The sequence below is a fragment of the Gracilinanus agilis genome, chromosome 3, assembly GCF_016433145.1.
Source record: "Gracilinanus agilis isolate LMUSP501 chromosome 3, AgileGrace, whole genome shotgun sequence".
Lineage (NCBI taxonomy): Eukaryota > Metazoa > Chordata > Mammalia > Didelphimorphia > Didelphidae > Gracilinanus > Gracilinanus agilis.
Window position 1 is genome coordinate 189092785 of NC_058132.1, and position 13166 is coordinate 189105950.

Genomic DNA, 13166 nt, shown 5'->3' on the forward strand with positions numbered 1-13166 from the left:
GCACAGTAGTATTCCATCACTTTCATATACCACAATTTGTTCAGCCATTCCTCAATCAAGGGACATCCCCTCATTTTCCAATTTTTTGCTACCACAAAGAGTGTGGCTATGAATATTTTTGTACGAACATTTTTTATTATTATCTCTAGTGCAGTGATTTTGTCAGACCCCTCCTTAAGAAAAATAATCATGAATGTTGAACTCTTTCTGCTTTTGTTAGTGGGCTTTTGCCTTAGTTATTGTGATTTCTGAGGATCAGTCAATATCTTGGGATTTATTAGTCCTACCCATATCCAGCGCAGAGGTGACCAGTAAAAGATTGAACTTTCTACCTGAAACTGGTAGTCTGTTCCTCATTAGTTATGGTGGTTTTAGTCATGTTATTAGGCAGATGCAATTCATATTAACAACTCATCCTGTTGCTTAGTAAAATTCAGCTTTTTGGTAGTATAACTGGGAATCAGCCAAGATTGGTCAGGAAATAAATTTGGGACAACTAATGATCAGTATTGAGATAGCTGTTCTTGATACTAACAGCATGGATTTTTAGCCATTGTAGTTGTGGGTTTCCTTGTGAGCAAGGAGGAGGGGGATGGAACAGGATTGATTTTAGAATTATGTATCTCATTGGGTTGTTTAGAATCAATAAATTTTTTTGTTTGAATGTTTATATAGTAGAATGAAGAAAAAGTACAATGAAATATAGATGATAAACACTTAGTCATATTTTTTTAAGACCCTTATCTTCCAACATAGAATCAGTATTGTATATTGGTTCCAGGGCAGAAGAGTGGTAAGGGCTGGGCAATCAGAGTTATTTAGGAAGTATTTGGGCCTGGCTCTCAATCCACTGAGCCACCTAACTGCCCCCCATAGTTATTTATTAATAAGCTTTTGTTATTTTTAAAGCATGTATGCATATGACATGAATGTTTATATGATCTTAAAAATTTAAGTTTTTCACATTTATCACTATAGTCTTTCAATCTTGTAGAGAACTCATAATGCAGAAGAAATCCATTATTCTCTTAAAACAGAGGAGGTCCAAATTTGCTGTAACTTTAGATGCAAATTCTTTTTTTTTTACTAGCACAAGCCAAATAAGATTATATCTGGATTTTTTCTGCGTTTGTTAACATCAAAGTTGATGAGTGACATTGTGGACATTTGCATGATTTTAGTAAGTATGTTTCCAATCATTAATAATTTTAAAAATTAATATGGTTTATTTAGACTAGAGTATTAGAATTTAGACTTCATCTAAAAATCTTTTATTTATTTATTTTTTAAGGGCCCTTACCTTCCATCTTGGAGTCAATACTGTATATTGGCTCCAAGGCAGAAGAGTGGCAAGGGCTAGGCAGTGGGGATTAAGTGACTCTCCCAGGGTCACACAGCTGGGAAGTATCCAGAGGCCAGATTTGAACCCAAGACCTCCCATCTCTAGGTCTGGCACTCAATCCACTGAGCTACCCAGCTGCCCTCTCATCTAAAAATCTTAATTTTTCTGAAGAGATCATTTTTATAAGGATATGGATTGTTCTGTTCAGGTCTGCATTGAAATCCCAAATATATGATTTTGTACATTATTTTTAAAAATTTGCCAAAAAAAAGATTTAATGTTTTCACTAATTTAATTCAACAGAAAAGAAGTACCTATTATGTACTGGTGATATCAAAACAAAAAACAAAACCAACGAATCACTTTTGGAGTTTGCATTCTACTATGAACATAGATAAATATGTTATAGGCAAAGAGCTTTAAGAAAGTTTGAGTAAGGGTTTTTTTGGGTTTTCCTCTAATACTTTATAACTTCATGACTCAGTATGAGCCATTTCTCCTCACTAAGTTTCAGTTAATTCCTTCTTATTTTTTTTCCTGTGTGTAACCCCAAGTAAAAATGTTATTAACTGACATTTACTTTGAGTTTCTCAAAAGGTATGATCTGCTCTGATCTTCCTAATAGACCTCTGAGGAAGCTGAGATGAAAAGTAGTCAATGATTTTCCCTTCGTCTTCCAACTAATACATGTCAAAGACAATTGGCGCCTCCAGCCTTAAGCAGGGGTCTGTTTATCCTTTACTTCATAGTCTTCCTGCCTCCCTCTTGTTCTATTCTAAGGGCTTTGCCCTTGGGTGGCTCATCATTTTTACATGTCTTATATTCTTGTAGATAGTTAAGTTCCCAAAGAGATCTCTCTTTTCATACAAGCCATCTTTAATTCAGTTTTTCTTTCCAGATGCTAATCAAGTATCTAGAGGAGAGCATCCCTAATTTCTCCACCTCTCACTTAAATACAAAATATCTTTATATTGCTATATATTTTTGCTTTCTAGCTGGAGCAGTCAACCTTGCATTTTTATTTTCTTTTTCTAGACTTTTAGAAAAATGTTCATTTTCATCAGTTTCATCATTCAGTATATGGAGATCAAAATAGATAATTTAAGACATTTTATTTACATACTAAAAGGAAATCAATATCCTGACTTGGATATGGAGGGTTTTTGCTTTTGGTCTTTAAACTGATACAGTTTTCTATAAGAAGTAACTTGATTTTTACATTTTGAAGGCATCCCTTACCAAAAGGCCATTTGATTCTGGAGAAGTAGATTTAATGGAAGAAGATATTGATGCAAACCTAATGGAGGTCGAGGATCAGTCAACTATGAACCTGTTTGAATCTGATGACACTAATATTAATAATGCAAATGAATCTGGAGAGGTACAAAATACATTTGGTGAGTGGCTGCTTAATAATTAGCTTTTATTCTTCCAAGATAGTGATTTTGATGTATAAAGAATGTAATTATTGAAATTGATATTGGTTTTTATCAGGTTTTTTTTAATATTAGTTATTGAAATTGGCATTTTCTTGTACCCTAGATTAAGTTCAAAATGCTTCATTCATCCTGAAGATGCTAGGTTTTAATCAGTTATATTAGAATTTCATTTACCATAGGTTGATGATTTTTTTAGAGATACATCTGAGTAAATACTTAAGAAATGTTGTTGCTTTATTTTTTCATTTTAAGAACTCAAGAAGTCTGTTTATAAACTGAATAAGTGTATTTTATTTTCAGGTGCAATAAGCCCTCTAGCTGAAGAACATTTAACAAAGCAAGATCTCCTTCTCCTTGACATGTTAAAGTTCTTATGTATATGTGTAACTACAGCTCAATCCCATATAGTATCTTTTAGAGCATCTGATATAAGGAGGGAGTTGTTGAAGTTAATTGAACCAAGCATACTGGACACTTCTAAACCCCTCCACCTACATATGGTGAGTCAAGTATTATGGAAGTCTTAGATTTTTCTGTTATCAGCTGTTGCAATGTATTTTTTTTTTTTTAAGTTCGATAAATCTCTCTCTCTTTCTCTCATTTTCAAGTCAGAATTATAACACTGAACCTTGGTTTCATCCTTGGATAACCTAGGGTTATATTTTCTTCAGTTGCAATTATTATGTGATGCTTTAGGTAGAGTTCTTTACCTTTTTTTTGTGTTGTGCACCTCCTTTGGCAGTCTGATCAAATCTTTGGACCCCTTCTCAGAATATTGGTTTTAAATACATAAAATAGAATACATAATATTACAAAGGAAACTAAAGACTAGGGAAAATAAATATATATATCTTTTTTTCTATTCAAATTTAGACTCCTTGAAATCTTTTCTGTAGACTATGGACCCACAATTCATTGAGTATTCAGAAATATGCACTGATTCCCAATATACCTGGCTTTTTATAATTTTTTTATTCTGTATTTTTTAACACAATTTGTATGCTTCCCAAAGCTTCTAATGAGGCTAACAGCTCCAGTAAAACTTCAAGAGAATATTTGGCTTCTCATTTTCCCCGTTTCCTTTTTGTGGATGCAATGGGCAAGGCTGTGTTGTAGAGCAAGAAGGCCTGACCTTTGCTAGCTGAGTAAATCTAGGCAGATTACTTAACTTCTCTGTTTCATAGTTTCCTCATCTGTAAAATGGAGATAGTGCTATTTATCAGAATTCATGCAAGGAAAGTTACATAAATTTTAATGGCTTTATTCATAAAAGTTAGTTACCATAGGATTCTAGCACTGAAGAGAACTCAGAGATCATCTAGTCCAGTGATGATGAACCTATGGTGCCAAAGATGGCACTCAGAGGGCTCTCTGTGAGCATGTGGCCATCTTTCCCACCACTCCCTGTTCATTACTAGAAAGGGAGAGGAACTCTGATGGAGCTGCTCCTTTCTCCCTCTTCACTGTGCCTAAGGACATTTTTTTGACATGCCCTGCCCCTCTGCCTAGCAGCCCAATGGGAGAACACAACGGGTAAGATGGGTGGCTCACAGGCAGCAGAGCGAGAGGGGAGCAGAGCACTTAGGCCACTCTCCTCCCCCTCTCTAGATTCAATGAGGATATTCCTCACTTCACCTGCTCCTCTGTCCAGCAGCCCAAAGGTCAGGCTTTTTCCCTCCCCTGTGTGGGGTAAAGTAAGGGGCAGGGAACACCCAGCACTCAGTGGCTGGTAGGGGCACAGCACACAGTCTCTGGGGTTGGGGCAGGCATTGCACTCGATCTATGGGGTAGAGGCAGGGCCCAGCACTCCATCTCTAAAAAATTTGCTGTCACTGATCTAGGCCAACTCTAATTTTATAGATAAGAAAACTGAGGCTCCTAGATGTCAAGTGACTTACCCAGAGTCAAACAAATAAAAAGTCAAACAAATAAAAAGATCCAGAAGTGACTTTAGGTTTTCTCCAAATTTCATGCTTTTTGTAGCATACAACATTGGTCCCTGTTGTGGCTACAGCCTTAGCCTCAAACATAATTTGTACTATAGGAGTATAAGTGTATAAAAATATAAGAACCCAACATTAATTTTTGTTATTTCATGTCTTCATGAAGACATTTACTTTTAGACATTTCCATTTACTTTAAAGACTTGTACACAGAGGCATTTATTTGGCTTACATAAAATATATAAAAACATTTTTTTCATTGTGTCTTAGTACTTCGTGCTTTTAAAGGAACTCCCAGTTGAAGATTTTCCCTTGCCAATGGAAGAAGTTTTTGAACTTTTGAAGCCTCTTTCGTAAGAAATTGAATCAAAATTTCAAATTCACTTTAATTTATGCATTTGTTGATACTTTTAGCTATACTTATGATTTTCTTTCTTTCTTTTTTTTTTAAAACAATGTAACATAGCAATGTGTGTTCTTTGTATCGTCGTGACCAAGATGTTTGTAGAGTAATCTTAAATCAGACTCTTCCTATAATAACAAATCTGGGTCAACATAGTACAGATATTGAAAATACAAAGAATGCTCAAGGACAGTTTCTAACAGTTGTAGGAGCTTTTTGGTGAGTATATAAACTTTTGGAATAATTCTGTTCTCTTCCTCTCTATAAGTAAAAAGGGAGGTTTTTACGCTAATAAATTATTAATATTTTTGCAAAACAGTTAACTCTAACTTCTTTTTTTTCTTTTTCTTTTGAATATTTTCCCAGAGTTATATGTTTCATGTTCTTTCCCTCTCCCCCAAGCCTCCCAATCCCCCATAGCCAACGCACAATTCTACTGTAACCCTAACTTCTGATAGAATTTAATTCATATATTTTCCTCCTTATTCACCTGAATTTCTTTGTGGCTTGTTTGGATTTTTTGTTTTTAAAAATAGATTTAGAATATAATTTCTGAATCATTTATACTTTCACATGTATGGATCATAGGATAAAAGATCTTGAGTCAAAAGTGACCACAGTAGTTATGTGTTCTTTATTTTTTAATAGTCTGAAAATAATTTTTATCATATTAAAAATAACATTTTATACATTATTTTTAAATAATTTTAGTTTAAAAATATTTTTCCATGGTTACATGATTCATGTTGTCTCAGTCCCCTCTTTCTACCCCTCTCCTGGAGCTAACAAGCAATTCCACTGGGTTATATATGCATTATCACTCAAAAAAATCTATTTCTATATTCTATATTATTCATTTTTATAATAAAGTAATCTCTTAAATCTAAAATACCATATCATATACCAATGTGATAAATCATATGTTTTTCTTCTGCATTTCTACTCCCACAATTCTTTCTCTGGAGTTTGATAGCATCCTTTCTCATAAGTACCTTGGAATTGTCCTGGATTCTTGTATTGCTTTTAGTTGCAAAATCTATTTCATTTGACCCACAGTGTTTCAGTTACTGTGTATAATGTTCTCTTGGTTCTGCTCATTTCACTCTGCAATGATAAATATGAAAAATGATAAAGGCTGATATAATAATATAAATTAGTATTTTAATTAAAGCCATGCTGATAGATTAAATCATTAGACCACGCGCTTGTAAGCATTCAAAACTGCCGCCTCCAGAAGCGCCTACTCGCCAAAGAGCGAGCCTACTGGCAAAAGAGACCACTTCCTCCTAACCCAGGAGATTTAAACTCTTCCCTGCGTCAAGACGTTGGCCTCCCCAAGCCCAAAAACCGGAAACGGAAACCTGTTGGACCACGGGAAATGTAGTTTGATACATTTCCCAAATTTCACTTTTACAGCATCAATTCATAAAAGTCTTTCCAGTTCATATAGAAATCAAGCAGTTCATCATTCCTTATAGGACAATAGTATTCCATTACCATCATATACCACAGTTTGTTCAGCTATTCCCCAAATGAGGGATGACCCCATATCTTCCAATTTTTTGTTACCACAAAAAGTGCAGCTATAAATATTTTTGTACAAATAGATTCGTTCCAATTTTTTTCTCTCTTTGGAGTACAAACCTAGTAGTGGTATTGCTGGATCAAAGGGCATGCATTCTTTAAAAGCCCTTTGGGTATAATTCCAAATTGTCTTCCAGAATGGTTGGATCAATTCGCATCTCTACCAGCTATGCATTAGTGTCCTAATTTTGCCGTATGCCCTCCAACATTTATAATTTTTCTTTACTGTCCTATTGGCTAATCTGCTAGGCATGTCGTGGTACCTCAGAGTTGTTTTGATTTGCATTTCTCGAATTAGGAGGGATTTAGAATACTTTTCATATGATTGCTGATAGTTTTCATTTCTTCATCTGAAAACTGCCTATTAATATCCCTTGACCATTTGTCAATTGGGGAATGGCTTAATTTCTTGTAAATTTGACTTAGTTCCTTATATATTCAAGAAATTAGACCTTTGTCAGAGAATTTTCTTATAAAATTTTTTCCCAGTTTATTGCTTCCCTTCTAATTTTGGTCGCATTGCTTTTGTTTGTGGAAAAGCTCTTTAATATAATCAAAACTATTCATTTTACATCTTGTAATGTTCTCTATCTCTTGTTTGGTTTTAAATTCTTCCCTTACCCATAGATCTGACAGGTATACTATTCTGTGTTCACCTAATTTACTTATTATATCATTCTTTATATTTAAGTTAGATACTCATTTTGAATTTTGGGGCAGCTGAGTAGCTCAGTGGATTGAGAGCCAGGCCTAGAGACTGGAGGTCCTAGGTTCAAGTCCGGGCTCAGACACTTCCCAGCTGGGTGACCCTGAGCGACTGTGTGTCCCATTGCCTACTGGTTGTGGCCCTATGCTCCTAGAATGGAGTCCCAGGATAAAAAAAAAAACCTCATTTTGAATTTATCTTGGTCTTGGTATATAGGGTATGAGATATTGATCTAAAATTTTTGTCATACTGTTTTCCAATTTTCCCAGCAGTTTTTGTCAATTCTGTAGTAAAAAAGTTTTTTGGTAGTTTGATAAGTATGGCACTGAATAATTAAATTGATTAGGTAGGATCGCCATTTTTCTTATATTAGCTTGTCCTGCTCATGAGCAATTAATGTTTTTTCCAGTTGTTTAGATCTAGTTTTAATTGTGTGAAAAGTGTTTTGTAGTTGTGTTCATATAATTCCTGTGTTTGTTTTGGCAGATAGATCCCCAAATATTTTATATTGTCTAGAATGATTTTAAATGGAGTTTCTCTTTCTAACTCTTGCTGTTGAGTTTTGTTGGAAATGTATAGAAATGCTGTTGATTTATGTGGGTTTATTTTGTATCCTACAATTTTGCTATAGTTGTTAATTATTTCCACTAGCTTTTTAGTTGTTTTTCTAGGATTCTTTAGGTAGACTATCATATTTTTTTGCAAAAAGTGAGAGTTTAGTCTCCTCATTGCCTACTTTAATCCCTTCAATTTATTTTTCCTTTCTAATTGCTACTACTAGTGTTTCTAGTACAACGTTAAATAATAGAGGTGATATTGGGCATCCTTGCTTCACTCCAGATCTTATTTGGAAGGCATGTAACTTATCCCTATTGCAGATGATATTTGGTGATAGTTTTAAATAAATACTGCTTATTATTTTAAGGAAAGGCTCTTTTATTATTCCTGTACTTTCTAGTGTTTTCAATAGGAATGGATGTTTTATGGTTATGTATTCTTGCCTCATCATTTTACAGGTGAGGAAACAGGTTCAGAGAGGTCGTGACTTGCCCAACATCTTATGCGTTGTATTAATCAGGATTTAAACTCAGACCCTCTGTCTTCAAACTTGACCTTTCTTCCGATTATTCCAATGCTGCCTTAAATGGCAGATAGAGGATAAGAGAAACCTTCTTGCCACCAGACCAGTCTGCAGTTTTGGACATTTTCCTATCACACAGAATAGCTAAATAAAACATATAAAGGTCAACACCAGTTATCAATAAATGAAATTTATTTAACGTGCATTTATTAAGCACCTGTTTTGCACAAGGCACAATCCTTGGGTCTGGGATATAAAGATGAAAGGAAATTGTTCTTGACCTTAAGGAAATTATATACTGTTGGAGGAAAAAACATTCACAGATATGCAAATATTTAAAATTTAATATACACATTTTTGGAGAAGAATGATAAGAATATGGAGAATAAGAAGGGTTCCATAGGCAGAGGTAGCAACTTGAACTGAGTCTTTGAATTTAGCTAGGAATTTGAAGATGTAGACATGAGAAAGAAGAGCATTCATGGCATGAGTACAACCTTTCTAAAAAGGTTAGGAGGTGGAAGAGGGAATATTTTTTACAAAGAATATCAAGTAGGCCTGTTTTGTTGGAATATAGGACTGCTGAGTAGTGTAAAATCAATCTAGAAACACTGGTATGACCTGAAAGGTAAGGAGCTTTACCAAATAGACTTTTGTGTGTTATCCTAAAAATACTGGGAAACCTGAATTTTCTTGAGCAGCAATAATATTTTTCTGCTGTTTAGAGGTTGGAATTGTAAAGGGGGGAGAGATTTAACCAAGGAAGATTTTATAGTAGTCCAGAATCTGAACAAGAGAAGAGGTACTAAGAGTAGAGAGAGAGAGCTGGCAGTTATGTAGTAGGCAGCTTCTGGATTTGAGAAAGAGGGAAGAGTCAATGGTAACTTAAGATTTGCAACCCTTCCTGATTGGAAAGATGATGGTCTTTGCAGATATTTGGAGGATGGATTGGTTTGGGAGGATTGAATTTGAGGTGTCCATAGGATATTTGGGTGGAAATATTAAGGAAGTTGTTGGTAACATGGGCCTGGAGTTGAGAAGAGAAGTTAGGTCTGGATATAAACTTAGATTTGGGATTTCTATGTGTAAAGGAGATAATTGAACCATGATATCACCTGAATTGTTAGTTATATTTCCTTTTGTTCTATACTTGAAGACTTAACTTTAAAAAAATCAAGTGGAGTACTTTGCATTTTATTCCCATTTCTTCTGTTAAGTACATTAGTTTTTTAGGTTTTGAAAATCTTTTGGATACTTTTTGTCATAAAATGTATTTGCCAGCCTTTGCTTTCTCTCATTCACCTATTTAGTCAATGTGCCAGCCAGGAGGACTATGCAAGTATTTCATGCCCTAAAACTCATAGAAGCACTTGAAATGATTATTTTTACTCTATTGGCATTCTTTTTCAGATGGTAGGAAAAAAGGCTTTTAGGGAAAAGTTGATTGGTTTGTTTGAAGCCCTTCACAGGCTTCCTCTAATATCTCTTCATAGGCTGTGCACAGTAGTCTTCCTCAAACACATTAAGTTCAAGCCAAACTGACCTCCTTGCTCTCCCAGTACTGAGTATTCCATCTCCCACTCTGGGACTTTGCATGGGTATCCCCCTAAAGCTTTTTAATGTTGGATTTTTTTCTGCATTGTTGTTTCTCCTCATTTCTGCTTCTTGGAACTCCTGGGATTCTCTACAAAACTCTTGCTCACATTCAGAGGCCTTTCCCGATTTTCATTGGTATTAGTGCTCCTCATTCTGACCTCATGAAATTATTTCCTATTTATTTTCTATCTGTTTATCAGAGAATACATAGATCCAAGTGGAAGAGACTTTTCAGGTCATTTAGTCCAATTCCTTCTTTTACAAATGAAGAAACTGAGATACAGAGATGTTGTGACTTGATTAAGGTCACTTAGGGAGTAAGCCTCAGAGGCAAGATTTGAAACCCAGATCCTCTGATTCTAAAACCAATGCTCTTTTCCTGGCTTATGTGAACACATATTGCTTTCTCTCATTTAATAGCCCTGAAGGACCAAAACTGTTCTGTTTTTTGTTTTTTGTGCTCCCAACATCTTACACAGTGTTTAGGATGTGGTAGACAAGTAAATGTTTATTGATTTGAGAAGGGGACAGGTAGAATATAGAGGTATTGAGGGGAAAAGAGATTTGAAATTTGGCTAATTTGCTCATTTTCTGAGTGTACTTTGTATAAAGAGCCTGAAAATTCTCTCTTTAATTCAACAACTAGTTATTGAGCATTTCCTGTATATGGAAATCATTTATGAAGAAGCACAAGTTACTTAGCATTAAAGTCCTGTTTATTTTATTTTATTTTTTAAAATCATTTATTAATATTCATTTTTAACATGGTTACATGATTCAAGCTCCTACTTTCCCCTTCACTCCCTGCTCTCCCCCGACCCATGGCCGATGCACATTTCCACTGGTTTTAACATGTGTCCTTGTTCAAGACCTATTTCCAAATTGTTGTTAGTTGCATTGGTGTGGTAGTTTCGAGTCCACATCCCCAATCATGTCTTCCTCATCCCATGCTTTCAAGCATTTGTTCTTCTTATATGTTTCCTCTCCTGTAGTTCTTCCTCTGAATGTGGGTAGCGTTCTTTACCATAAATCCCTCAGAGCTGTCCTGTGTCATTGCTTTCTGCTGGTACATAAGTCCATTGTATTCGATTTTACCATAGTATATCAGTCTCTATGTACAGTGTTCTTCTGGCTCTGCTCCTTTCGCTCTGCATCAGTTCCTGGAGGTCTTTCCAGTTTACCTGGAACTCCTCTAGTTTATTATTCCTTTTAGCACAATAGTATTCCATCACCCGCATATACCACAATTTGTTCAGCCATTCCCCAATTAAGGACATACCCTCCTTTTCCAGTTCTTTGCCACCACAAAAAGTGCAGCTATAAATATTTTTGTACAAGTCTGTTTATCTATGATCTCTTTGGGGTACAAACCCAACAATGGTATAGCTCCACCAGCAATGCATTAATATCCCAATTTTACCACATCCCCTCCAGCATTCATTACTCTCCCCTTCTTTCATTTTAGCCAATCTGCTAGGTGTGAAGTGATACCTCAGAATTGTTTTGATTTACATTTCTCTAATTATTAGAGATTTAGAACACTTTCTCATGTGCTTATTGATACTTTTGATTTCTTTACCTGAAAATTGCCTATTCATGCCTCTTGCCCATTTATCAATTGGGGAATGGCTTGATTTTTTATACAATTGATTTAACTCTTTGTATATTTGAGTAATTAGACCCCTGTCAGAGTTTTTTGTTATAAAGATTTTTCCCCAATTTGTTGTTTCCCTTTTGATTTTGACTACATTGTTTTTGTTTGGACAAAAGCTTTTTAGCTTAATATAATCAAAACGATTTAATTTACATTTTGTAATTTTCTCTAACTCTTGCTTGGTTTTAAAATCTTTCCTTTCCCAGAGATCTGACAGGTATACTATTTTGTGTTCACTTAACTTATTTATAGTTTCCTTCTTTATATTCAAGTCATTCACCCATTCTGAATTTATCTTGGTGTAGGGTGTGAGATGTTGATCTAAACCTAATCTCCCCCATATTGTTTTCCAAATTTCCCAGCAGTTTTTGTCAAATAGTGGATTCATGTCCCAAAAGTTGGGCTCTTTGGGTTTATCATACACTGTCTTGCTGACATCGTTAACCCCAAGTCTATTCCACTGATCCTCCCTTCTATCTCTTAGCCAGTACCAAATTGTTTTAATGACTGCTGCTTTATAGTATAGTTTAATATCTGGTACTGCTAGGCCCCCTTCCTTCTCATTTTTTCCCATTATTTCCCTTGATATTCTTGATCTTTTGTTATTCCATATGAAGTTTGTTATAGTTTTTCCTAATCCAGTAAAGAAGTTTTTTGGTAATTTGATAGGTATGGCGCTAAATAGATAATTAATTTGGGTAGAATGGTCATTTTTATAGTGTTAGCTCGTCCTACCCATGAACAATTAATGGCTTTCCAATTGTTGAGATCTAGTTTTATTTGTTTGGAAAGTGTTTTGTAGTTGTTTTCGTATAATTGCTGTGTTTGTTTTGGTAGATAGATTCCCAAGTATTTTATATTGTCTAGGGTGATTTTAAATAGTGTTTTTCTTTCTACCTCTTGCTGTTCTAATGTGTTGGAAATGTATAGAAATGCTGATGATTTATGTACATTTATTTTGTATCCTGCAACTTTGCTAAAGTTGTTGATTATTTCTACCAGCTTCTTTGTTGATTCTCTAGGATTTTTTAAGTATAACATCATATCATCTGCAAAGAGTGATAGCTTAGTCTCCTCATTGCCTATTTTGATACTTGAATTCTTTTTCTTCTCTAATTGCTACTGCTAGTGTTTCTAGTACTATGTTGAATAATAGAGGTGATAATGGGCATCCTTGTTTCACTCCTGATCTTATTGGAAAAGCTTCTAATTTATCCCCATTGCATATAATGCTTGTTGATGGTTTTAGGTATATACTGTTTATTATTTTTAGGAAGGGTCCTTCTATTCCTATACTTTTTAGTGTTTTCAATAGGAATGGGTGCTGTATTTTGTCAAAGGCTTTTTCAGCATGTATTGAGATAATCATGTGATTTTTGTTTGTTAGACTGTTGATATGGTCAATTATGTGGATGGTT

General features: G+C 34.8%; 1 protein-coding gene across 3 annotated transcripts in view; it reads left to right on the forward strand.

The window, feature by feature from the left end:
- The window catches only part of ATM (ATM serine/threonine kinase), a 136569-nt gene that overhangs the window by 30793 nt on the left and 92610 nt on the right, over window positions 1–13166 (forward strand). For all 3 annotated transcript variants that reach the window (XM_044669121.1, XM_044669122.1, XM_044669123.1), the window contains exons 15-19: window positions 1091–1180; window positions 2571–2739; window positions 3082–3281; window positions 4995–5077; window positions 5191–5346. In XM_044669121.1, the coding sequence (XP_044525056.1) occupies window positions 1091–1180; window positions 2571–2739; window positions 3082–3281; window positions 4995–5077; window positions 5191–5346 (698 nt within the window). The remainder of the gene's footprint in view (window positions 1–1090; window positions 1181–2570; window positions 2740–3081; window positions 3282–4994; window positions 5078–5190; window positions 5347–13166) is intronic.